Source organism: Phoenix dactylifera, chromosome 5 (genome assembly GCF_051530095.1).
Source record: "Phoenix dactylifera cultivar Ajwa chromosome 5, Ajwa_hap1_PhDact_Kaust_v1.1, whole genome shotgun sequence".
NCBI classification, from domain to species: domain Eukaryota; kingdom Viridiplantae; phylum Streptophyta; class Magnoliopsida; order Arecales; family Arecaceae; genus Phoenix; species Phoenix dactylifera.
In genome coordinates, this window is record NC_143194.1 from 38,790,153 (window position 1) to 38,817,749 (window position 27,597).

The following is a 27,597-nucleotide window of genomic DNA, read 5'->3' on the forward strand; positions in this document are numbered from 1 at the left end:
CGGATGCCTTCCACGTCGAGAACGGTGTGCAAAACAGAGTTCCTATAATTCATTTTTTTAAAAAAAAACTATCCATTGGATCATTGGCACGACGGTAAAATTGCTTCGTTATGATCCGCATGCTACAGGTTCAAAAAACATAAGTGTGCTCTTGGTATACCCAGATAGAGATAAAGAGTGTGTATATCTAAACCCCAAACATGGAGGAGATACAGATGAGATTTTGCAAATGTAACCCTCCCCATACACATTTGGACTAGGCTCCACAGTTCTATGCCACCTCCGTGTCAAACTAGAGCTATTTCCCCCGTGTTTTAACTCAGATGAAGTCCGAAAGAAAGCTCTCGCCCATCGGTTTTCTCAACTAAATGATTGGAGTAGTAAAAGTAAAACACTACCATCGACCGCACTCAGGCGAGGAACTCCCATGAAGGGCCTCAACCCGTCGCAGCTACCCAAGCATCAAAAGGCTTCTCAATGACAATTCGTGGCGACAGATACCCACACAGAAGACAGCTAATTGAAAACAACATCCATGCCAGGTTCCAGAAGACGGCCGTCTGTAAAGCGGAAAACTACTACCACAAGCAGAGCTGGCATCAAAAAGTGACTTGCTGGCATTACAATTACTCCATATAAAGCACCTACAAACGGATAACGTCAACCAACGACCAGTAGCGATTGCATAGACCCCATCAATCTTTAATCGAGAAATTAAGACGGGCACCAATTAGGTACCATGACAAGCAAAACTCCAAAAACCCTCCAAAAATTTCAGCTATGCCAGATAAGCAGCACAAAAAAGAGACAACACGCATCAAATCAAAACTCAGGCGCCCATTTTCCAGTACCCCATCAAGCAATCGAGGCAGCAGAAATTATCAATGGGAGAAAAGTAGGCAAAATACAAGTGAACAGAGCTACAAATTCCACAGCAACTGTCTGCAGTAAAGCAGTAAAAGTCCATAAGGTTTTGATAAACAGATTCCTGAAACATTTGCATTGACAGACTGGAAAAAGCCACAAGACTTTTCAAAGTGAACCTGAACAATCTCATAAGGTCTTTCCTATAAGATAGACTGATGTTTATTTTGGAATTTAACAAACGAACAAGACATATGGAACTCATCATCCACAAAAAAGCTTTACCGCACTGGCTGTTGGTTGTAGTGGCTCTTCTCTTTCTTCTTTGCAGCAGCAAGCTTGGCACTCCTTGCAGCAGCCTCGACCGCAGCAGCTTTTGCAGCAGCATCCATCTCTTTGTTTGATTTCTTCTTCTTCATGGAAGCCACCTTCTTTATCCGCCCCTTCACATCAACAGCAGCAGTATCCTCTTCTTCAGGTTCAGCAGCTGCTTCATCAGGGCTTTTATTAGTTTCCAAGCCATTAGGCTGTTCCTGTGGCTCTCTAGCTTCCTTTGAGGATTTGTCCTTCTTCGCCTTTTTCTTCTTTGAACTTTTGCTCTCTGAAGGAGCAGGTGCATTCTCCTTCTTTTCACCATCCATATTTTGCTCCTCTGGTTTCTTGCCTGCCGCAAAATGGACAAATCAGAATACTAAATTTTATGTCTGATTAATTATTCTACCATATATAACAGAAAGTAACCGGATAATACCGGAATTATTCAATATCATACATCAGATTAGGGGTAGGATAACATCATATATCAGACATGTCCCAAAGAATGTGAGGATGTGATAAACCCATGTGGCCAACAGGGGAGCAGATTAAGGGATTATGTACACGATGCACCAATACATCTGTCCACGCATGACATGCCTAAGAAAATGAATCTAATTATCTCAAATGTAACATTGTTACCATTTGTTTCATCTTTCACAGCATTGCTGTCCTTGCTGCTGGGAATACCCAGCTCAGCCAAAACAGACTCCAGTTCTGCCATTTCCTTTTTCTTCAGCTCTTTCTTTGAGAGTTGCCTTTCTGTGTCTTTAGCTGGCACTGCAGCAGGGGGAGGTTTGTTGATAACTGGTTCAGTGACAACAGGAACCTCAGGTTCATGTTCAAGTTCTTCCTCAGCATCTTCATCAACCTCATCGAGGCCATCATCTTCACTTTCAGTTTCCTGCAGCATGTATGGACCATGTAAAGCATAAGCAAAACATCTAATGACTATCAAGAGCAAAATTGATAATTCAAAGAAAAAACTTAAACAACTTCTATAGAGAAGTTCAAACAGCACATTCAATATTCATCAGTTCTGTAACTGACTAAAGCTTAGACCCTTATGGTTTTCCATAAACATCCACGCCGTACTTATCTCAGTTATTATTTTTTGACATCTTTATTTTCCGTAAATTCTTCAAGAGCTCTAATTTGAACTCCACCTAGTCTGATTAACCAACAGTAAACAATCCATCGTCAATCAATATGCACCAAAACGTCTATTCACATTCCAGCAAATATATCAAGGTAAAAAGGGCTTAAAAGCAATCCCTTGCGAAGGCCACTTATTATAGCTCATGCCATATCCTTTCCAGTGCAATTCATTCTTTATTTAGCCCCTATATGCATGAATTCAACATTGTAAAATGTAAACAAATGCACTTCAAGTCTCATTCATCATCACCCAACAAATCAGCTCCATAGATACTTGGTCAAGGCATTTCACAGTCAGTTAAAAAAAATCCAGTACTTGCTAATCAAACTAGCTTTATCTTCATCTGTATCCATAATAAACCATAAAGCTTGAGGGATAGACAGCATGGCTCATTTTGCAATTTTCATGATTTCTGCAAACGATAAAAGAAAACAAAGTAGAACAGGTCAAGAAACGACTAACATCCACTCTACTCCTGACAGATCTCTCCTCGACTCCATTTATTTAATTGATAGCTATCTCAATCTATATCTCAGAAATACTCCACCAACCTCAACAAGTCATCCTTCATTTATCTCAAGCGATCTGTATTCCTGCTCCTCAAGCTGAATCTAACTAAAGTCCAAATAAATCTATTTTCAGCTATTTTATTGAAAATATCATCATGAGAGCCATGTATCAAGCTCATCCACTATCTTCATAGCATATCCATTCTCAATTTGTATGATCCTGCTAAAAGCCACTAGATTTACATTCCTTGAAAGCAAAACCTTTTTTACACTCAGTGAATGCCTCTTGACTTTTGGATACCATTGCCAACTTTTGTTGCAGTTAGTGAATACAGTGTTTTCTTGTGCCGCTCCAGACAACTCTGAAGGTACATCAAGAGACAGCAACCTCCTCTAAAGTTACACCACCGATAGGCATGAATGTCATTTATTTTCTCACTACTCTTCAGCTCTTACAAGGAAAACTATACTCTATATTTGGTGGCTCAATTTTCTTAAAACATATCCTCAAAAGACAAAATCAAAAAAAATTATATATTGACACCTCTAGTGTCTCCATGTTAGAATTGAAGAGTATGCAATTCAATGGGACAATCTAATCTAAAAAGTTAAAAATATTGCAGTTGAAACAAAACAATGGTTTAAAAATTTAGCAACATAATGTTCCTTCCCAATCAGGCAGATGCCATATGAATGTTTTTATATAATAAGCTATTTTCCAAGCTTCCTAGAAATATTCAGGACACTGCAGATAATCCGACCACAAGACACATGCCAGATATGTTATATTAATTCCTCAAAATAGATTCAATCGTGCTTCTATTAGGCCTGTCATCATAGATTGCAGCATAAATTTGATTCACAATTCAATGCCCTTGGGAACAAATCGGGTGGGATCAAAATTGGCTCATTAGTTCAACTTGATTCATGAAGCAGCATCAGCATGAACCCTCAATTTCAGTAGATAATAAAGTAACTAAAGATATAACTCATTTTCATCACAAATACTACAATCGTTTTTTCCCATGGCTGCAACACAATAATCAACATGTGCAATAAATACGTTAGGATTTAAGGATGAACCACAAAGGAAAAACATAATTATGATATCTAATATACAGAAACACCACTTCAAAATGATTCCAGATCAGACTGTTTTTGAAAAAAGGTGATTTTCTTATCCAAGTTACCCTAATAAATCAGATCAGATCATCCAGAATATTACTTGAGCATGGATTAGATGCTCTTAGATATGAACCTAACAGTTCAATTAATTTAATGAGGTCATTTTTTTGGTAAAACCCAGGGTTTTGCAAGAGTAGAACAATAAAAGGTATGTTGTCCATCAGAAATTAAAGATAGAAATGATGCACATCATCGCTACCAATTTTCTTGGGAACCAGTGAGATTGAATTGCAAGAAAATGAACCCCAGAAAAATGAATAAAGACCTAAATCACATAATGAATCTCAAACAAATAGCACTCACATTAGGTGCTGACCAGCCCATGTTGCTAACTGGGCAGCCAGCTCTAGAGTTGCAATCAAGAAAACTACTTCCAGTACAAATTAAATATCTATTGCAACCAACGACTCTTCTTTATCCTTAACTTCTAATACCATTCTTTTCTTGTTTGATAGCTGTCAAACACCCATTGGTGAGTGGGCAGCAACAATTGAGAGGAAAACAAGCAGACTGGCAGATCAAGCATGCGCCCATCAGGATACAGCATTATCTAACACTGGAAATATTTATCTAAATATCACAATATAACTGCACCATTAATCATCAATTGTTCTTTGTTTTGTAGGAGCATTATGAAAAACCATGCTGATCTGATGTCTTAGGTGTGTGTAGTAACTGGGTAGCTTGCACTACCTGCAAGGTGCTCCAAGTAAGCAACATTATATATTCCTTATATCTAATGTACAAAATCAGATTTAAAAGCAAATTTCCTAGTGAAACTAGACTCACCTCACAACTGTGCAACCAACATGGTGCCTCCAGTCCATCATGAAGTTGATCCAAGAGATCTTGTACCCAAATTATTGGTAAGGGTAGGGGATGAGATTTAAGTTGGATGCAACTAGAATTTTTGAAGAAAATCCCAGGCCAAACATCCTTACAGATTTTTAAAGGGGTACAAGGGTTTTATTTGGTTATCAAGTAAAATAAAGGAAAAGGTTTATGTGAGAATGTTAAATAAATCAAACAGATCATTACTAGAGTATAAAAAAGACCATGCCTTATATTATTCTCTTGCTCTCCAAATTTCTAGCATTTAGGAACCCTTCGACAGCTTTGATCATCCTCATCCTCCACCTGCCCCCTTCTTTTCTATTTAGTTACCTCCCTTTCACCACCCGGACAAGATTTGCCAACACATTTATTCACCTTTAAAACTTTTAGTGCCACCGACCACCATCGCCAGTCTCCTACATTCTCCTACATCACCACCACATTACAACCCACATTCTCCATATTGAAGTCACCAACATTCTCCATCACAACCTCAAAGCAAACTATAAGGATAATGGAGCTTTTTCGTTAGATCAAACATTTTTGTTAGGTCAAACATTGGGACTAACTATATCGACCAAAAGTTGGACTCTCCCCATAAAAAAGTTAATATTCAAATTCATAACCATCACCAACGACATCCATATTGATTGAGCCAAGCTTATCCAAATACAAATAGTTGTTGATGTCAATCATCATTAACCAATCAAGTTTACCAACAATTAGACTATTTCATTATATGTTCTTTCCAAAGATAAACTTTTCCTTCCCTTCTAAAAATAAACTTTTATTTTGACTGCTCATTGCAAACATTATGTGCCAAAATTCACATTCAATTGAACCTTAAGGCCCACTTTAGTTCTCAAATAATTTAGTGAGGCTCCTTGAATAACTTAGAAAAAATTGCATATTCCCCATTAACCAAGTAAAAGTATTCAACCCCCTCCCTTGAATAGATTTAAACCGACTGCAACTGAATATGTACCAAAAGGTGCTCTTTAGTTTCTCTGAACTCCCAAAAGTACCCCTCACTTAAGACCTTATTCGAGATCCCAAAAAGTTTGTCCAAAGCATGGTATGTTGTACCATACCGTACATACCGAACGGTACCGAACATACCATACTGGTATCGGTACCGTGGTGTACCGCATACCGTGCCGTACCGACACTATAATAGTGTGGCATCGGTACAAAGTTCGAAACCAAGACGACGAACCTTGGTCTGAAGAAACCAAATAAGGCTGAAAAGGTGGATTTTATTCAGGTTTAGCACATTTATTCATGAACGAAATATGGCTTAAATGTTAAGTTCTATAATTGTGACTCGACACCAACTTCATCAAGGACTATGAGATATCTTAATAAGAAATGAAAAGCCAGTAATAACATATTTAGGGGCATGCAAGTTGCGGAAGGAAGCAAAATAGATAGTCCTCATATGTTCAACCTTTCTACATGCATGAAGTATGCCTCTAATGTAATCTTGAGTAAAACATTACATAACTAAAATTTGAATAGCCGCAAAAGTCTTACAAAAACATGCTTCTAACATGCATAAAATAAAACATATATAGTGCCTTAACAATCAAAAAATTCATAAATAAACACAAGTTCACTAACCAACAACCATATGCCAAGCTGTGTAGGTTTTCAACATATCTAAGGAGCAAAAAAAATGGGAAAAAAGAAATCAGAACAATGAAGAGTAACAACAAATTTGTGATGGCACACATCATGGAAGATCAGCTGGTATGAGCCATTATTTCCAAAATTATGCCATCTTAGATTATTTATTTGACACTGAACTGAATAAATAAGCACAGAGTTGTACAATAAAGATATAAACTGGAGTAAAAATGTCAAAAATAGACGTTCAACATAAATGTTTCGAAAATGTCTTAGAGGACCATATTCGATCGTAAAATTGTTCAGTGAATATGGAATATTGCTGTAAGATTTGAAGTTAAAAAAAAAACAGGTGCACTTCAAATAAACATCATTCGAGATAAAGAAAAGCTGATGCATTCCCGAAAATGAGGCATGATCAGATCTTAGAATTTCATTGCTCAAGAATCAGAACTTCACATTTACCCATCTGCAATAAACCATAGTCTATCATTAAATTATTGATCTTCTAAATCATAACCCTAAATATAGCCCCTAGTTACCTCAAAGAAACCATGAGGGAAAGTTGCAAAATAACGAATTAGTAGCAAATACAGACATTTTGTCATCAATGTGCAATAAATGAGGTGCCATAAAAGTATATGTAAATATAAAAAAAAAGTACTTGCATAAATGTCACCAATTTATGCTATATTTAGGAGAGAAAGTTGGAGTTATTAGGTCAATCAAATTTGCCTTAGGTAGAAAACTTAGTAAGTTCACTTGGAGAACTTTATCATATAATAAATATAAAAAAATGCTGGGGATCACCTCTCATATCGCTGCTCAATTCACCTGTCCGATGTGGCAGTCGGGTATTAGCTAAGCAATACATGGGGCCCTAACTAACACCACCTACCCCCATGTATCGCACCAATTTCTGATTGCCATATTGGACAAACAAATTGAGCGATAAATGTATGGATGAACGGTAGCAATACTCATAAATATAAGGTATGTTTTGGACAAAAAAATTTGTAAGCCCACATGGTGTCGCTAACCCCCCCTCCCCCCCTCTCTCCATCTCTTTCCACTCTCGTGTCGCTAACCCCGCATAATGCCAAAAATATCTATTGTGCATTTACTACAACTCATGCCAACATTCCAATCCAAGGTTGGATCAACCCCCTGCCCCTAGAGATTGTCTCTTTCTCCCCTAATACTAGATCGGACAATCTCTCTACCCAATCTAGGAAAGGAACTCCTCTTTTCTCTCTTTGACACGTGCCAAACAACCATACATCCATGAACCAGTCTCCTAAGGGATAAAGGGTAAAAGAGGCGGACACTTTCTCCTCCTCTCATCATGATCATACAAGTATTGTTAGAGAAAATGTCGATTTTGAATATGTCCCCAATAGAAATTACTCTTTCAAATGAATTTATTTACCAATAATACCATGTTCTGTTAATTAGAATATTTCACCAAGGAAAAGATTTAACAATCACTTATCTAATAAATGTGGCTGTTGTATCATATACCTTCTATGATTTATAATATTTGCAGCTGATTTTTATTATTATCTCTTATTCCATCTAAGTTTTTATTTTAATTCTTTTCATACTGAACATGCAGAGCATGTGACTATGCCTATGTCCTAGGAACATGGTATGCATGGACATATTGTGTATCATTAAACTACTTGTCATGTCATTATACTTTTATCAAGCTTTAATACTGTCAACAAAAGTAATATCACTATCAGTTCAAAACCTTACAACATATATACACATATACACACACACACACATACATACATACATACATATAGATACATGCACACATATATATGTATATATAGATATGTATACATGTACATATATACATACATACATATATATGTTTATATATACATATATATAAATACACACACACACACATATATATATAGATATATACATATACATATATATATGTAGAGAGAGAGAGAGAGAGCTTTTAGAAATCCTCAAAAAAGTGCAATAAATGAAGAGCCATAAAGTATATGTAAATAATAAAAAAAATGCATGCATAAATGTCACCAATTTATGCTATATCTAGAAGAGAAAATTGGAATTATTAGGTCAATCAAATTTGCTTTGGGTAGAAAATTTAGTAAGTTCACTTGGAGAACTTTATCATATAATAAATATAAAAAAATGCTGGGGATCACCTCTCATATCGCTGCTCAATTCACCTGTCCGGTGTGGCAGTCAGGTATTAGCTAAGCAATACATGGGACCCTAACTAACACCACCTACCCCCATGTATCGCACCAATTCCTGATTACCATATTGGACAAACAAATTGAGCGATAAATGTATGGATGAACAGTAGCAATACTCATAAATATAAGGTATGTTTTGGACAAAAAAGATTTGTAAACCCACAGTCTCAATCCAACAAGAGCCCCATTTTCTCCCCCTCCCACCCACTCTCTCCATCTCTTTCCACTCTCGTGTTGCTAACCCCGCATAATGCCAAAAATATCTATTGTGCATTTACAACAACTCATGCCAACATTCCAATCCAAGGTTAAATCAACCCTCTGCCCCTTAGAGATTGTCTCTTTCTCCCCTAATACTGGATGGGACAATCTCTCTCCCCAATCTAGGAAAGGATCTGCTCTTTTCTCTCTTTGACATGTGCCAAACAACCATACATCCATGAACCAGTCTTCTAAGGGATAAAGAGTAAAAGAGGTAGACACTTTTTCCTCCTCTCATCATGATCGTACAAGTATTGTTAGAGAAAATGTCGATTTTGAATATGTCCCCAACGGAAATTACTCTTTCAAATGAATTTATTTACCAATAATACCATGTTCTGTTAATTAGAATATTTCACCAAGGAAAAGATTTAACAATCACTTATCTAATAAATGTGGCTGTTGCATCATATACCTTTTATGATTTATAATATTTGCGGTTGATTTTTATTATCTCTTATTCCATCTAAGTTTTTATTTTAATTCTTTTCATACTGAACATGCAGAGCATGTGCCTATGCCTATGTCCTAGGAACATGGTATGCATGGACATATTGTGTATCATTAAACTACTTGTCATGTCATTATACTTTTATCAAGCTTTAGTAATGCAACAAAAGTAATATCACTATCAGTTCAAAACCTTGTAACACACACACACACACACACACATATATATGCGCAGATATATACATACATACATACATACATACATACATATATAGATACATGCACACATATACATGTATATATAGATATGTATACATATACATGTGTGTATATATATATGTGTGTGTGTGTGTGTTTATATATACATATATATAGATACACACACACACATATATATAGATACACACACACATATATATAGATATATACATATACATATATATAAATATATATACACACACAGTAAACATATAGATAGATGCACATATGCATATACATATATATATATATAGAGAGAGAGAGAGAGAGAACTTTTAGAAATCCTCAAAAATGCTCGTTATTGACTCCTAAAATTCACTATACTCAAAAGCATACATCAAGCCACAAGATTATAGACAGATGTAGTTAGCGTATGACATTATGCAGCACTACCTGATAATTTGATGAACAATTAATAGATACAGCTAACAGAAAGGGAACGCATGATTTTCATTCATATAGAAGCACGGTACGAACATATGCAAGCATGAAAAAATAGAGATAACTCAACCTACTAAATCAGCAGACAGTTATAGAAACAAGGAGCAAGCAAACGTAGTAACCGGAGAAGGAAATGGTGCAAAAGAGAAGCAGGAAGCATTTCCTATGGCATGGCTTTTCCACAATAGTAGATGCATTATAATATATAACATGGAAGGTATCACAAAATTACTGTTACCATTCAAATAAACAGAATCGTATTGAAAAAAAAGGAGGGAGGGGGGGGGAGGTCGTCGATGCATGAAAAATCAAAATAGAATCATATACAAGATATAGAAAAACAATTTCACCAGAAGAAACCAATGAGGACATCGAAAACAGGATGGCCATCTAGATAAATCTTAAATCCAATTCATGAATAGCAGTTTCCAGTTGATAATTTCAAGAAAAATAAGTCTGAAGACTAAATGTGAAAGGGAAAAGATTTTGCCACCAAAAAGAATCAAAGAGCACTTACCTCCTCTACCACAGCCGAGCTTTCGTTGTTTTGCTGCGTGTCCGAGGATCCCCAAACGGACTGGGGCGGGGCTGTGGTGGCAAAGTAGTCATCATCGTCATCGACATCAGCCCAAGATTTAACTGTCAGCGGAGTCGGCGCCCAAAACACCTGTGGCTCGGGCTCCTTAGCCCGGTTCTTGGACGATCCCTTGTTCTTATCCTTGTCCGACTTCTTCTTCTTCTTGAGGGTCTCGAGCGCGGCGAAAACGTTGTTGCTCCCAATCTTCAAGGACCCATCGTCCCTTCTGCTTCCCCCTCCGACCATTTCTACCGCGATCCCAGGTGAGCCACAGCTAACAGATCCAGGCTAGGGTTTCAAACCAAGAACCTCCCTCGATCCGTGAAAAGACCGAAGCTTTCGCAGATTATTCTCCCGGAATCGAAACAAAAACTTATTCCTATCAAAAGAATCCGTGAATCAAGATCAACGCTCTAACGATCGAACAAAGAGCAACGCTTCGACTCCCGGCACCTTACAACCTTCGGAAAAGAGAGACAAATCACCTCAAAACCAAAATCTCTACAAAGATTAGGGGAACACGAGCAAAACTGCGGCTGTCGAAGCGATTTGAAGCAACAAGATAAGCAAAAAAAAAAAAGAAACTACGGTTGGAAAAAAAGAATGGAAGGAGAAAACTAAGAAATCGGTCACAGAAAGCCGGGAGGAAACGATCAACAGGAGGAGATGAGATTAGGGGTTTCTGGATCGAAAAAGCCAGCCCTAAAAGATCGATTTAGGGTTTCGGTAGATAAGGGAGCTCTCCGCGGAGGATAAAGAGGAGGCCGTAAGAGCGAGAGAGAGAGAGAGAGGGGGAGAGGAAGAGATGGATTAGGGTATTAGATAACGCCGCTGAGAGACGAGTGCGTCGACTTCGTTTCTTTACATCAACGATAAGAGCTCCTCTCTCTCGCCGTGAGGAAGCTTCTTACCTTGTCCACGCGGTTGGAGGACAAGTATCCTACGCCACCTGGTGCGACTGGCCGGGAAGGAAAAGCTTACCCTTTCCGCCTCGCTTAGAAGGCTGTGGGATACGTTATCGTAAAGTGTTGCCGCGGAGCCGTAGGGATCCGATTGTAAGGGAAGATGAAAGCCGTCCGATCTGCATCAGACGAGGAAGAGTTTGCTGGGAATGGGGTTTATGGTAAAATAGTCCGCCGGATACGGAATCGGGTGACAGGTCGGTGGCGGTATCGTTGCGATCCTAGGAATTGAGTTTTGCTCGTCAACAGGGAGCAGCCGGTAAAAGTACCAGGAAGCTACTGTAACGTTTATACTATTACCTTTCGGCATGACAGGACGCCTGTTTACAACTCGTGAAAGTCGTGCAAAAGATCGTGTTCAGGAGAAAAACTGATCGAAAGGGAAATATTATTCTTTTTGACGGGGGAAAAATTAGAGATGTTCAAAGGAGGCAGGTGATACAGTTCTTCAGCGCCACTGCAATCAATACGTGATCGGCATAATCACAACTGCAACAATGCATGATCGACATAATTACCATCGCATATTGCTCACGCAGAACGGTTGCCATATTGTTAACGTGCAGCCGACCGTTATCATACAGTTAAGGCACATGGCGCTAAATCAGGTAACAGATTAATATACTACGCTATATGAAGGGTGGCCTGGGATCCTTAAGTAAGCTTATTTGGAGACTCCTCTTAACAAATTCTCTCTTCCATACTATTATTTTATTATTTTGACATAGGTATTGGAGAGTCCCCCGCCAAAAACTTTCTGACAAGTGGACTTCTAGTAGGTTGGCATCGAAGACGATCAGTTCTTCCTCACCTCGGTCTCATCTAACCTCATTCAATTCGGTTTTCACTGACCTCGGAGCAAGGCGAGCAACACTCGGCACTCCGACCTCGATTTAGGATTTAGCGGCAATAATATTTCTTTTTTTGGAATACAAAGTAGGAGGTTATGCCGATCTATTGTAAAAATCAACCACCTCAAAGACTGCCGACCTGACTAAAGCCACATATCTCGAAGTTCTGGAGATGCCAAGCATTGAATAGCCCGGGTTCATGATTAACACCACTATCGAACCGAGCTGAATGGAACCTCTCATCGACTTTTTAAAGAACGAAAAATTGCCTGCAGATTGGGCGGGATCCCGACGGATAAAGCATTAAGCCTTACATTATGTTATTCTTGATGACAAACTATATCGGAGATCATTTTCACTACCGTTCCTCAAGTGCCTCCGTCCAATCGAGGCAGATTATGCACTTCAAAAAGTTCATGAAGGAATCTATGGCAATCACTTGGGGGCAGATCTTTGGCCTACAAGATTCTGCAATAAGGATACTACTAGACAACTTTATAGCAAGATGCGGCCGACTTTGTCAAGAAATACGACCGCTGTCAACGCCGCATAAATATCCAATGACGCCCAGTGGTACTATTAACATTGATCAACGCCCCTTGGGAGTTTGAATAATGGAAAATTGACATCCTAAGACCTTTTTTTAGTGGCAACTGGATAGCACAAGTTCCCCATCGTGGCTGTGGATTACTTCACCAATAGGCGGAAGCCGAACCAATAGCTTGGATTACCGACGTAAAAACTCAAGACTTTGTCTAGAAGGCTATAATTTGCAGGTTTGGACTTCCTCGAGTAATCATCGCAGATAATGGGAATCAATTCGACAATGCCCGGTTCAAAGAATTTTGTGATGAGCTTGGAATCAATCACCAGTTCACTTTAGTAGCGCACCCATAAACTAATGGAGAATCCGAAGTGACCAATCGAATAATTCTACAACAACTAAAAGTAAAATTGGACTGAGCAAAAGGACTATGGGTCGAATAGCTCTAAAATGTCTTATGTGTGTATCGAACAACATATCGAACTCCTATCGGGGAAACGCCTTTCAACTTTGTTTTTGGAACAGAGGAAGTGATTCTGCTAGAGATCAGACTTCCGTCACTTCGAATAGAGAACTTCAACGACCACACAAATTCAGATCAGCTCCGAGCTAACCTTGATCTTCTAGAAAAAACTAGAAAATGGGCTCAAATTCGTATGGCAACATATCAACAGAAGGCAGCTCAGTATTACAATTTAAGGGTCAAGGGTAAGCTCTTCCCACCTGGCGACCTCGTCTTAAGAAAGACCAAAACGTCACAATCAAAAGAACTAAAAAAGTTGAGCCCAAATTAGGAAGGCCCATACCGAGTGGCCGAAGCAATACAACCAAAGACGTATAAGCTGTAGCATCTCGACAGTACTCCGATCTCTCATACTTGGAACTCTGAGAACCTGCGTATATATTACCAATAAGGTTCATTGTATTCCAAGCTCATTCCTAATAAATATCTTCTTGTTATATTTTTATCTTTTAGATCGGACAATTATGACTAGCATGTCCAACTCCGATAAAACAAGGGATACCCCAGATACACTTAGGCCCCGACCTAAGACCTCTGAGGTTAAGATTGGCTAGGGATCACCCTAGATAAATCATACGACGAACCCAAGATTGGCTAGGGATCCCCATCGATCCTCTGATTGGAATTAAGCCTAAGAAGAGGCATCAAAAGAAAGGAACTTTGGTACCATAAATCGAACTCAAACAAAAAAGTAAGTTCTGCAAGTACAACTTAGTCTAAACCAAAGTCAAGGACTTGGAGAAATTTCCATTTTCATTACTTTTAGAAGTTTGTACAAAGACCTCGGAATACTTGAGTAAAAGCAAAATACACCGAGCTCGGTAAATTCGAGTAAAAACAAAAGGAAAGGGAAGAAACAAATACTTCACTTCTCGTCATCGTCATCCTCATCCTCGTTCTCCTCTTCATCATTGAGGTCAATGTGAACGCTGTTGAAGTCCATCTCTGGATAAAGTCGAAGGACTTGAGCTCGGCAGTCTTTGAAGCCTTTTGCAAAGGTGTGGGTGGCGTTCTCAAAGGACTCTGCTTTGAATTATTCCAAAGAGAAAATCCTCGACCGCCTTAGCAACCCTTTCCTCGTCCCTACTAGCCATCTCCTTGGCCTCAGCAGCCTCTTGCTCGGCCTAAACAATTATCGTAGACAACTCTACTACTTTTTGTTCAGATGCTAAGAGAACCTCCCTAGACTTAGACAAATGACTGTCTAAAATCATTGGGCGAGTCCATGCAGCTGAGCTTGAGCTTTTGCCAATTCAACCTTGTCCAGCAACTTCCTTGCTCTCTCCTAAGCTAGCCGAGCTCGCCCCTCCGCTTGACCAAGATCGGCCGGCCACTTTTTGCTCGGCATCTTTCCATTTTATCTCAAACTTCGAAGCATGCCACCTAAGCGATACAATCGCCTCGTGCAAATAGTTGATCTCATGGCATGCTGAAAAGAAAAATAGTCAGTAACCAAAGTAAAAGGACAAGGTGAAAATTACAAAACGAAAGCTTACTTGAATAATCGAGGTGAAGGCTCCGTCAATTAGGTCAATGACTCGGAAGGAGTGCATGATACTCTTATCGGTGCATAGCTATATAGCTCAGACCACATCCTTGGCCCTCCGGGGGGTTGTCAAGGCCGAATTAGAGTCATTAACAAACCACCTCGAAATGTAGACCCTAGAAGAGCGAGCCAAGGAATCTAGTGCAGGAGTCAGAGCTGAAGGGTTGTCTTCTGCTGGAGCTAACAAGCTCGAACCAGCCCGTGCTGAGGTATTAACCTCGGATGATGATGGACAAGAAGAAACAACAGCAACAAATGGCCGGCGAGGATGAGAGGAGCCAACCTAATAGGTGACACAATCTTGACCTCCGGGTCGAGCTCCACAACCTCTGTTCGAGTTGCTGGCACCTCGAGAGCAGAGACCTCAAGAATAGAGGCCTCAACTATTGCTTTAGTAGGAGCTGAGGTAGATTCTCCCTTCGACTTCTTCCTCTGAGGGGTTTCACCCCCAGATGTCATAGTTGTTCTCTTGCACATGGCCTTTCGGATAAGCATCAGATCCAGATCGGTCTTCATAACTGCAACAACTACAATGTCGAAAACAAGGTTAGATAAGAACATAATGACGAGGAGAAAAAATAAAAATTCTAAAGAAGTTTATCTTGAAAATTGGCTGGGCTCAAACCAACGTTAATCAGTAATTCCTCGGACAACAATTCTTGTAAGGGAGGAATCTTGAATTTAAGAAGAGTGTCCAAGGATCCTTGATCATCACCAGACAATCTCGGGGTTTGGTTTAGAGATCTCCGAGGTGTCTTCCACAGGGTTTAAAACTGCCATGGCTGCTCGGAGGATACAAAAAAGAATCTCTCTTTCTATTCATGAATAGAAGAGAGTGCCTCGGAACAACTGGCGACCTTTCTGAGGAGAGAAATACTACCAATCGCTTTTTTGAGAATTTCTCTTCGGAGTAAAGCATCCCCTGAAAAGAGAACCTTAGTCTTGACTATTATAAAAAAAGACGTAAAGAAAGAAAACCTACAATTGCTTGCTAGGAGTTTGGAGCAAGCTGGGTCCCGATGAGGCTATAAACCCTTATCAATTAACTGATGAAAGGGTGAAGAGGTAGTATAAGCCCAGCGATGAGAGTTTTAGCATCCAGACCAAGTCGAGATGGAGGATTTGTCACTCGGTCCTCATGACCGTCGAGCTCAAAAGTGAGCTTGAGAGGGACAAAGTGCTGAGCATGGAGCAAGTCTATCTCCTCTTGGGTGAGGACCGACACTTCATATTCTAGGCGAGAGTAAACTTCGGACTCAGCTTCACTTGGAGGTGAGGATTGTCGAGCTCGAGGAGAATGGTCAGATGACCAACTCTTCATTGAGACTTTGATCTCAGTGTCGCTCATGGTGTACAAAATAGAGAAGAAAAAAAAAAGGCAAGAAAGAAAAAATCTGAGTAACCAAAAGCAGAAACCCACCAGTGATAAGAAGAAACCGAGGAGGACACCAAAGCCGGAGGGAAAAAATTTACCAGAGAAGTGCCCGCTGGGGAGTTCGCAAAAGAAGCAAGAAGTCCGAAATAAAGTAGAGGGTTACCTTACATAGGGGTATGAACGGCCATTATTAAAATAACGGTTTGACTACCCAAGCTGATTCATCTATGTATCAACTCGGGATACGACGTGAGTGATTCACCTTGATCATCACATTAATAGCACCTCAAAAAAAAATTAAAATAATGACGTCGTGGGACAACCTCGATATGATGATGCTTCGAGAAGATCGATCGACATGTTAGAACTCCCTTTTAGATGTCTTGTCCTCGTTCAAAATGGCCGACTTCTGTCACCCGAATTAAGATTCAATTCAGCCTTAGAAGTCAAAGACAAGTGATAGAAAAAATATTGGACATCTTGATCTCATATTAGATTGACTTTTTTGCCCTCGGTGTTAATTGAGGTGAACAACTTCGATGAAAATCGAGGTGTCAGTCTACTCGCACTAATAAAGACCAGCAGTTAAGGCGACACTGCAGTCAATCATGATCGGCGTAATTACTGCCGCGAGCTGCTCACGCAGGACGGTTACCATGTTGTTAATGTACAGCCAACCATTACCATAAAATTAAGGTACGTCGCGCCAAATCAGGTAACCGATCAGTATACTGCCCTATATAAAAGGATGGCCCGGAGATCCTCAGGTAAACTCATTTGGAAATTCCTCTCAATAAATGTTCTCCCTTCCACACTGTTACTCTATTATTCTGACTTGGATATCGAAGAGTCTCCTGCCTAAAACTTTTCGGCAAGTAGATTTCTTACAAGTTGGCCTCGAAGGCGACCAGTTCTTTCTCATCTTGGTCTCATCCAACCTCATTCAATGCAGTTCTCACCGACCTCACCGCAAGCCGAGCAGCGTTCCGACCTCAGTTCAGGATTTAGCAGCAATTTTTTTTTTTTTTTTTGAATACAAAATAGGAGGTTATGGCGATCCACCGTAAGGATGAAGCTGATCTCCCTTGCAAATGGTGAAGTCTCCTTCTAGAGCTCATGCTACCAGCTAATTAGCCATTTGTTTGGCCTCTCGGTAGATATGTGTCGTCTTGAAAGTCCATCCTGTAGCCTTCCATTAGTTGATGTTCTTCAATAGACCCGTTAATCCATGAGATAACCATAAAAGAGTCCACCTCTGCTGCACATATGAAGACAGCCAAGTAAAGTCCCTTCCAAGCTTCCACGAGCTCTGCAAATGGTACTGAAGATATCGGAAGCCGCTTGCCACCAGCCCATAGAAGCTGATCTTCAGTGCCTGGAATAATATATCCTACAGGTGCCTGATTTCCTCTAACAGCATTATTAAAATTGACCTTTAATACTTCAAGGGCAGGCAGCCAAGAGATAAAAATCCCATAGCTGGGACCCCAGTGCCTTGACCGAGTATTGAGGCATCATGTAATTGGCACTTTAATATGTCAGCAAATAGACTATGAGACTGCCTTACCACTTTAGTTGGAGAAGAATATGAATATTGCAAAGCCCGTCGATTCTTTGCTGTCCGGATAAGCCATGCAATTAATATAAGCGACAATAGATCGATATCCTTTCTCTACCAAACTCGGGATAAATAATCCACACCAGGGGCCACAGAGAAGAGGGATAAAAGTCAGGCATTATTCGTCTTTTAATAAAGTGGAAACACGAGCACAATTTGGCCTCATCTCACCGCCTTCTAGGGCGGCGGTGGTGCACCTAATAGGCACGAGTCATGACATTAGTTGTTCCACCTCGCTTCCAAAATCTTTGGCTGGGTGCTTGCTACCCTTTGCTCCAAGACATCCCGGCCATAATTAGTGGCAACATAGTCTTTCAGGCCAAGCATGTTTATAGAAAAGCTAACGGAGTCATGGATTAAGTGGTCTCGTATAAGGCCGATCACTTCAAGAAGCTTTGTGGGTTGGAGGGAGGGAAACGTTCCGAAACTTGCCGTTTTTTAACTTTTTTAGATATATCCGTATTGAAACTATATGAATCGTCCATTGTAACCAAAAAAAAAAAAAAACTTTGGCCAAGTCTTCCCTTGCCTCTTTGACCGGTGAAATTAGTCTCCAGCTTCTCACTCCTTGGATCCCATGATATCAGTTGCATGTGCGGTCTTATCTTCATATTTTGAGTAGAAAACACCACAATTTTTCTTAGCAAATAATTGCTGCCGTGGTGACAAAAATCAAAATGTTTGGTTTGGTAATGAAAAAGGAAAAGAACAAAAAAAATTTTTAACCATTAGGCCGTCATGAGCTTAGGAAGATGAACTGAACTGGGAATATATGCCGATGTTTACCTCATATTTATCGCTATTTGAAATTCGACTCTGGATGATAAGATGTCTGATAGTTAATTTATTATATAATTTTTGAACAGAATACATGTTGGACATATCTCTCTTTCTACATGCCTAAATCTCTAGCTGGATGTAAGTCTTTTAGAGTTAAAAAACTTATGCCAAATTGCATTTGCTTTGATTGTTGTACACTTACTAGTAAGTTACATGAGAATAGTTCCATATATTGCCTTTTCATGTTTCGCTTGCAACTTTTTCAACTTTGGTCTTCTGGAAATCGATCGAAACCCCTCCAATCTACTCTTACCACACCTTGATCTAAGTATACATCACGTTCATAATAGGCCCACTAATAATAACATCAAATAACCTTACGTTCTTGCTACGCAAGGAATCACCTCATATTAACCTCCATGGAAGGTAGAGCTCATTTCAGTGGAAGGGAAAATAATGGACTCTGGTCAAAAAGGAGTCCCTATGGAAATTTGTAGAGAGAGAGAAAAAGGAATGTAAGGTATAATATGTCGATGAAAAAGGTCAAAAACCTTTAAAGAACCAAAATTTTATTTCTTCTTTTATGAGAATCATTAATTATATTCAATGATTAAAGAAGACATCTTCATTTGTGAGTGCTGCGCGTCCTCCCAAGTAGTTTTGAATCAAGCTGCAATCAAATTTGGTACCTTAGAATCTGCTAGGATTACCACGAGCTGATTACATGAGTTTTAGAAATTTCATTCGTTTCATGATTTCATCTACCACCATTATTAATTTTTCTTTTGGGAAGAACTTCATGAAGCCGGTGGTGGGGAATATTGAGAAGGTTGCTAATCACAGAGCAATGTTGCATACAGAAAAAGGAGAAAAAACAAAAGAAAAATGACAATGCTTGAGACCTATAATCACATCAAGGTAAATTGCTACATCAAACGTGACCAAGGGTATGATTTCCCAAGGTGGGGTGGTTCGTTTTGGATTTACAGCGCTATCGCACTTGTCTGCATCTAGCATCCTAAAAGCTTAAACCAGATATACGGCACCAGGCCAGTTACTTTAACCTTAACATGTGTGCTATTTAAACAAAATTTTTGGAGGAAAGGAAATCTTACCTAAAACCTCAAAATCATAGCATCACATTGGCAAATAGTGAATATCTTTCAACGAAGCAAAACTAGCTCAAACATTCCAAGAATTGCATGGGTGCTACCCGGTAACATCCATCGCACAAACTGCCTCCTACTAAGCAAACTTGCAAGGAAAAGCATAGGGCGAACTTGATCCCTTCTTTCTTCCTCAAACTCGAAATATCTAAACATCCTCTACCCTATGCATGCATGCGCAAACAAGCAAACACCAAAAACTATTTGTGAAGAACCACGCTATCAAAAATATAATTATGTTCTTCGACTTTTACTCGCACTGCAAAGCCGTCATGGTACTCAAAATAAACTCGGATCAAGAATGACAAGATATATGATACCAAGGCAGATATATTAAGAATAATAAATTTCAGGCTTTCTTATCAAAAAAGCATATATAGTTGCCTAGAATACAAGAAAGATCGTAGCATTCTAACCATGCAACTATTCAAACCCAGTAGGACAGTGAAGCACATGTATCCCAAACGACGCAGAGATGAACATAGTCATCCTCGATAGGGGCTGGTTATCATGACGCCATGCCTCGAAGTCTTGAAGAACCTATGCACTTTCTGCTCAGGGAGCAGGGCCTTGCATCAACTACCTCATCAGGAGAAACAGGACAAGCTCAACGAAAGCCATGGTAAATTCGGCAAAGCTGCTAATCACTTGGCGGAAAAGATGCGGCAATAACTTGTGAGCAGGGGGAAAAAATTATATACTATGCATAGCCAATTATCGGACAAAAAGATGGTGCTCTTAATGTCTCGATAAGAATTATGCAACAAAAAATAGGAAAATCATAAGAAAAACCATCAGCACAAAGAATATCTTGATCATCAACCACCTATTGGACGATATGCTGTTAAGGTACTTTAGCAGTGCCCCTTGTGCTCCTTCTACATTAGCCAACGTGTCATCCATGTTCTCATCAATCCTGTCATAGTTTTAACATCAGTTAGTAAGAAGTGCCACACTGGAATCATATAGAATCATAACAATTAGGGTCAGTTCTATGTATCCAAAGCCATCATTGTCTATCACAAAACCAAAAAAGAGGGTTAAGAAAAACCAACACATTTGTTGTCAAACTGAATTGCATCAGACACTTTCCAGGAGACTTTCTAATTTGTTGATTCCTTTTATGCTGAGATCTTTTTGCAAAATAAATCTAGGAGCCCTTCTTTGCTTGGGTTGCCCATGTGTGCAAGCACGAGATTTGGTGGGTTGTGTGTGTGTGTGTGTGTAAATATGTGATGAGAAAGCAAGATATAAAAAAAGGGGAACAACTAACAAAGCAGCAAAGCAATCCAGGGAACTGAGTTGCAAACAAAACAATCCAATGAACACAAGCAAATGGTAGTGTATATAACATGCACATAACCTAGCATTAGTTTAATTACAGGCACACGATGCAGATCTTCCTACAGTTTTTGGCACAGAGCACCCTAAAGAGCACAAAAAAAATTCCATCTTTCTACATTCAATCATGACTTCCTAAAAGGGAAGAGTCAAGTATAAGAATGTTGTCAAGTACAAGAAAGCTGGAATGCACCTATATAAAAAACGACCAAAACATTTGAGAATTATATGTCATAAATGCTAGGGCAAGACGATCCAAACCGAATCGAATTAAGGTCTCAATCACGAAAAAAGAAAAAAAAAAGGTAGCTCAAAATGAAAAATAGAAAGAACAGAACCTGATGGCAAGCTCTCCCTGCTGTGACACCATGGTAGCTAGTTGTGTAAATATGTTGCTCAGCTCATGAATTGTTGATTCAACATTTTGAAGAGCCTCTGCTCTGCTCTGCATGTAACTATCCTGTACTGGAACCATTTGCTGCTGCTGCTGCTGCTGCAACAATGGCTGAGTTGATGAGGACGGGTCCCCATTCATCTTCTTTCTAGCAATCCAGGAAAACAACAGGAGCATATCAATTAGCGGCAGACATCAGAGAGAAGATTCTGTAGACTGAAGTGGGGAATTGTCAAAAGTAATAAACACTTCAACAAATAAAAATGCCCTGACACAGCTAGATCTAACTTTTTTATTGAAAGGCCCCAAATTCTATTCCCTCTATAAGTGGCAGCTTTCTGGATCGAAATATAAGCTTACAAAAGTTTGAGAATAGCTAGACAAAGGCGAGAACAAATAAAAGAAGAAAGAAATCATTTTCCCAGGACAACAACACTTACAAATAGCATTTCACAAGACTTCTCAGAAAGATTCTAGATGATTAGAAGCGACATATTATGACCCCTCAGCTTGCAAGAAGCACGCATAGAGAGAAATGTAACTTCTCTTTCTATGTAAAAAGAATAAAAATTTCCCATCTCTTAAATGATTTGACAAATTACAACACGAGTAACAGTTACCACCATTATGACCCTCAACTTTCACACTATTACCTGGGAAATAATGGAGAAGATGTTGAGCTATTTGCCCATGGTGCTGGGGGTGCAGATGAATCAGGTGCTCCCCTGGACACCAGAGGGCGTTGTCGGATGAAAGGATTGGTTGAATCCTTTGAAGCTGATGAAGAAAACAACTGCCTTCTATTCTCATGAACCTTCAAATTCTATATATACAATAAATGCGAGAGTCAGATTCCATGCTCCGAGAGAATACAAACATTTAGAAAAAACGAACCAAAAGCAATAAAGAAGGTTAAGCCAAAGATGGAGGTAAATTTTTTTAATTTACCTCTGTTCGCATGGTCAGTACTTCTTTGAATTCCTTTGTTGCACTCATCAAGCGGTTCTTCAAATTATCAACCACCGTGGATGAATGATTGGTAGTGTCACTGGAAATATTACCGCTTTCATTCTGTGAATTGCAGAGAAGTTGCAGGTCTATAACCGCAGAATTTAAAGCACTAATATCCTGTTTGATAACTGCTGTCAGTTCTTGTATCTCTATGGTGGGGTCATCAAAAACTGATGTTCGCTTTGCCACTGCAAAAATAAGAAGATTTTAGCAGCAGTTGACCATCTCCAATTGGAAAGACATACGGCAGGACAACCAATATCTGAAGGACTTAGTCCCAGGACATATTTCAAAACAGAAAGATTGTGTAGAGGGTGGTTAGTTATAATGATATACATGATGCTGATGGACTTTGATGTTGTGCATTGACTTGTAGAACAAAACAACAGGTAAGGCAAAAGCTTCCCTAGCCTGTAAACCCCTAAAAATCACAAGCATATACATGCTCGCCAGCAGGAAAATATAATGGCCATCATATGATTCTCAATCCGATAAATCTTCTCGCGCACAAAAGCAACTAGCTTTTACTCTGCCATTAGCTAATGACAGCATTAACTGGTAGAAATAAACAATCGTAAAGGCAAACGCTTCCCCAGACTTAAACCCCTAAAAATCACAAACAAACATATACATGCCCACCAGCAGGAAGATCTAATGACCATCATACAAGTCCTGATACAATAAATCCTCTTGTATATGAGACCAATTGGCTTTCGCTCTGCCATTATCAAAGGAGAATCGTCCACATTATTGTAGGACAATTATAAGTTCATCTCATACGTTGTTATGCCTGTTACGTTGTGCATCAACAACAAATAGGAGGTCATCAAGTCATGACTAATGATAAAGTAAATTGACTGGAGAAGATAATAGCTCTGATTTGAAGTTATAACATATCAGTTAGATCTGTCCCAATAATCTTAACATTTATATCTAAAGGTTGATTAAGTGCAAAATTTCCTCTAAAATGATCACTCAGAGATCTTGTTCCAAAAATTTCTAGAATTTAATAACTGACGTTTCTACTAATGAATATGACAGACATTAGTAAAAAGGTTCAGGAACCGATCAGGTTTAGACATGACCTTCTCATCTTTGAACTCTTTACTGGCTCAGTTATCTATTCCTTACACACTATTCTTGTCCCAAGACCACCAATTACCAGAAAAGTAAAATCATGAAAGGCAAAACTAGATATAAAGTATCTGCAATTCTTTCTTGGTGCTTAAGATGTAACTCTATCTTGGCCTTATAAAATTATGAACGTGGGCTACAGAAAGATTAATGCCCACCAAAGAACATGGTAAAACGTTATTTTTTAGGTAATAGACAAGAAAAATCTCACTGGTGATTCTGTAAGTTTGAGATTCTTTAAACATCACACCGAATTTAAGAAAAATCACAATTTTCGAAGCACTGAACCAAACCCCATAAGATTTTAAAACAAAAAAGTTTCACCATCTTATACGTGAGAATTCCGAATAATGTGGAACAAAAATCAAAGATAAGAGCATGAAGCCATGAGAAGCAGGACCGGAGCATGGTATTAAAGCCATTTCACTCTCTAACTCCGAATAGCTTCTCGCAGCTTTACCTTTATATTGCTTCGCTCTTGATATACGGGACTTGCATTTCATGCAATGGGAAGAAAAAAAACTAGGAGTAGCGCCACGACAATACCCAAGCATACCATTTTTTTCCCTCTATCAAAAGTCAAACCAGACAGAGTATACTCAATTCTTCACAAACAGTAACATAGAAACTCGCAGAGGCAACGCAACTCCCACTAATTAAAACCTTGCAGGCCGTGCCATGTGATAATAATTCATGATTTTTCCATCACTCATGGGACCTTCACGAGAACCAAGTTGTAGGTTGTTCACGTAGTACTACTGTTAAGCACACCATAACACACCATGCAATAACTAATTTTGACAAAATTGAGCATCATCTTTTTATTTGACGATCTAACATTCTTTCTTCCTAGAGCACCATTCAGTTAGGGCCCTTACAAGGATGTCAGAAAGTTTAGGCTAGTTTCTAATACCCGCATGGTGGAAGCCTTTGGACAAGAAGAAACCGAGATAGTGCAAATCTCTAGTAATTCTAGCCCTGTTCTTTTCTAACTTATGGCGATCATTGGAAAAGGGTAGAGAAACACGAAAGTATAGTCCTCGGGCAACGATAAAAGACTATTCACGCAAGAAGCAAGACCATCGGTGAATTATTTACTTACACTTTGCAAGTTTCGAAAGCTTTTGCGAAGTCTGATGGATCCCAAGGCCAATTTTTGAAGCCCTCTTGTTGAATTCCGATTGAATGGAGACCGCGGTTTTCTGCCCCTCCCATTTCGATCCAGCGCTACTGCTCGGCGCATCAGGCGCGGACGAGAAAGACTTCTTCAATCTTTCGACGACGGTGAGAAACTCCTGCGTCCGATCCCGATAAGACGCCTGTCCTGATCTCGGACGCATCTCCAAAAAGAAACCCCAGTATCTCCGAAATCCAGCACCAACGGAAAACAAATTCGGTCAAGAAGCACCGCAAATCTCTTGAACTACTAGGGTTCCAGCGTCAATCTTCTACCAATAATTTCTTCCAAATCGTCGTAACTCCCCCCAAACCTCCAGATCTGACGCCAATCACGCCCGGAACCGATGCAAATCGCGATTTCAAGAAGAGAGAAACCCTAGATCCGGCTCAGCGTCTCGGAGTGAAAGGGGGGACTAGGATTTCTCGGGATCCAAAAGGGGAAGGAGAAGGGATCAATCGCGAAGATTAAAAGAAAACCGGAAGAACCTCTTCCAATTTGCGATTAGAAACGATGGATCCGAAGAAGACGAGCTTTTTGCGCACCTTGGAGGTGAAGGAGGAAAATGCCCCCGACAGCTGGAGAGGGCCGTGACATGAAAAGCTATGAAATTAATTTATCTACGCTGACGCTCAGATACACGGGGACAAACAGCGGGCATTATTACGTGGCCTGGAGAATCTGGCACGTCCGATACAAGTATATGATATTGCAGACGGTTGTGATTTTCTGATCCCAGCATATTTTTTTAGAAAAAATAAATACGCACTTAAAGCTACAGCCATTTATATTTACGGTATATATTCTAATTAGAAATTGTTACGAGAAACTATTGGACAGACCAGATCTAACCGACTACTCCAAATCCAAGAATGCATGAACGTTACGGCTGTAAAATTATTTAAAAAAATTTATTAAATAGATAAGATCCTGTAAAACACTTCAATTTGGAGACATAGATTCTCATCTATTTTGATCTTGAATTATATAAATATTGGACTGATCCATTGAATCTGATCATTCTGATAATTTATTTTTTTTAATCTCGATAAAGATATATTCTAGTCGGTTCTAACCGGTTCCGATATGTTCTGGCTGGTCCAATAAAAATTTCGGCCGGCAGGTGTTGAAACCGAATTGAAATATCGGCTTAGTACTATCTAAATTAAATAATTCGGCTCAGTTTGGCAAACCCTAATTTAGGTCCTATTAAGCTTACCAGTAATGGGCATTAAAGTGAAGAAACGTGGTGGTGGGTGTTGGGGGAAAAATGAATCACCCAAGGCGTGTGGTCAAACCGCTGGCACTTGATGGTGAACGCAACAACAACGATCATGCTCTCAAAACGCCTGACCTCAGAGCGTCCGGTCTCGACATCGACAACCACAGAACTCACGACTTCGATCTCGGCATGACCTTTTGCAGGCATAGTCTCGGCAGAGTTGAGCCCGGTCGACCTTATGACCAGAAAAGGCCGAGACAAAGGAAGAAGCAGACCTCCCCGCCACATCGAAAATCAAGCCCTCCATATCCGGAATCAAATCCCGCGATCTCCGCCTCAACGGCTGTCAACATTTGAATATACCCGATCTCAACGGATCACCAGCTAGTCCGAAATCTCGGGCCGTTATGGTAACTTATTGATTTACGCAATCACGCCCGATCACAGGTAACCGCTACACTCCCTATAAAAAGGGGGAAGAGCTCTAGGTAAGAAATCTCTTCTCTAGCCCCAGCCAATACATCCTCCTATCAATCCTCTCCATTACTTTTCTCCATAAAAAATCTCCTCTGACTTAAGCATCGAAGGGCCAGCTCTGGAACCCCCGGCCACCAACTTCTTACAGGTCTCCTGAAGACAGCCATCCGCCGCTGCACCACCAGCCGGAGCTCCTCCTTCTCGGTCCGCGGTCACTTCCGGGTCCAATTTCCAGCAACAGTGGGATCAATGCAAGAGCAAGCAGGTATTCTTTTTAAGGAGAAATGCTACCGAGTATGTATTTTTATGTCCACGTAAATTCTCATTTCTAGTGGTAGGTGCAAGCTACCTACAAATGGACCACGTCGTTAAGTAGGGAGGACCCTACTCGCCAATAAATAATTAGGATCTTATCTGGATGTCTACATGTGGCGTTAATGGAATATCTCTTACTGGGACCAAAGACGAGGTATTTAGGAGCATGAATAGAAACAAATCATGTGACTAGAAGTTGATAGGGTTGTACAAATCAAAAAAAAAAAAGCTTTGCTAGTTTTGTTTGTCGAAGATGTTTTATGCTTTATTTCATTGTAATTCTTTTCTTTTTCACAAAAATCAAAAATAAAATTTATTTATGTACTCTTTATGATATTTTCCAAGTTTTATTGTTAAAAACAATTAAAAATTAACTTTTGTGCATCACGATGTTCATATATAATTATTTTACAAACTCTTTAAATAATAGTCAATT

At 39.5% G+C, this 27,597-nt stretch overlaps 2 protein-coding genes across 3 annotated transcripts; both read right to left on the minus strand.

The window, feature by feature from the left end:
* Positions 1–905: 905 nt before the first annotated feature.
* LOC103720856 (uncharacterized) lies at positions 906–11,603 on the minus strand. Of its 2 annotated transcripts, XM_088722798.2 has the most exons (4): positions 11,211–11,590; positions 10,666–11,104; positions 1,822–2,083; positions 906–1,528 (listed from the first exon to the last, which is right to left on the minus strand). In XM_088722798.2, exons 2-4 carry the CDS (start codon positions 10,969–10,971, stop codon positions 1,146–1,148), a joined length of 951 nt encoding a protein of 316 aa, XP_088578924.1. In that variant the 5' UTR covers positions 10,972–11,104; positions 11,211–11,590; the 3' UTR covers positions 906–1,145. The 2 variants fall into 2 exon arrangements, with proteins under 2 accessions (XP_088578924.1, XP_008809022.1); XM_008810800.6 differs by having other exon boundaries at positions 10,666–11,603.
* Positions 11,604–20,404: 8,801 nt separating this feature from the next.
* Positions 20,405–25,821, minus strand: LOC103720855 (syntaxin-32-like). The gene is made up of 5 exons (XM_008810799.5): positions 25,073–25,821; positions 22,774–23,024; positions 22,479–22,648; positions 21,770–21,973; positions 20,405–21,006 (listed from the first exon to the last, which is right to left on the minus strand). The coding sequence occupies exons 1-5, from the start codon at positions 25,308–25,310 to the stop codon at positions 20,847–20,849; spliced, it is 1,023 nt and encodes a 340-aa protein (XP_008809021.4). The 5' UTR covers positions 25,311–25,821; the 3' UTR covers positions 20,405–20,846.
* Positions 25,822–27,597: the final 1,776 nt, after the last annotated feature.

Bases quoted from the DNA above. Each gene is read 5' to 3' on its own strand.
- LOC103720856 (XM_008810800.6), bottom strand. From the start codon at position 10,971: ATGGTCGGAGGGGGAAGCAGAAGGGACGATGGGTCCTTGAAGATTGGG. The intron at 2,084-10,665 runs GTAAGTGCTCTT...TACATGCTGCAG, and splicing joins GCTCGGCTGTGGTAGAGGAG to GAAACTGAAAGTGAAGATGA. The intron at 1,529-1,821 runs GTAACAATGTTA...ATTTTGCGGCAG, and splicing joins TGTGAAAGATGAAACAAATG to GCAAGAAACCAGAGGAGCAA.
- LOC103720855 (XM_008810799.5), bottom strand. From the start codon at position 25,310: ATGCGTCCGAGATCAGGACAGGCGTCTTATCGGGATCGGACGCAGGAG. The intron at 23,025-25,072 runs GTAAGTAAATAA...TTATTTTTGCAG, and splicing joins GCTTTCGAAACTTGCAAAGT to TGGCAAAGCGAACATCAGTT. The intron at 21,974-22,478 runs GTAATAGTGTGA...CTGGATTGCTAG, and splicing joins TCTTCTCCATTATTTCCCAG to AAAGAAGATGAATGGGGACC.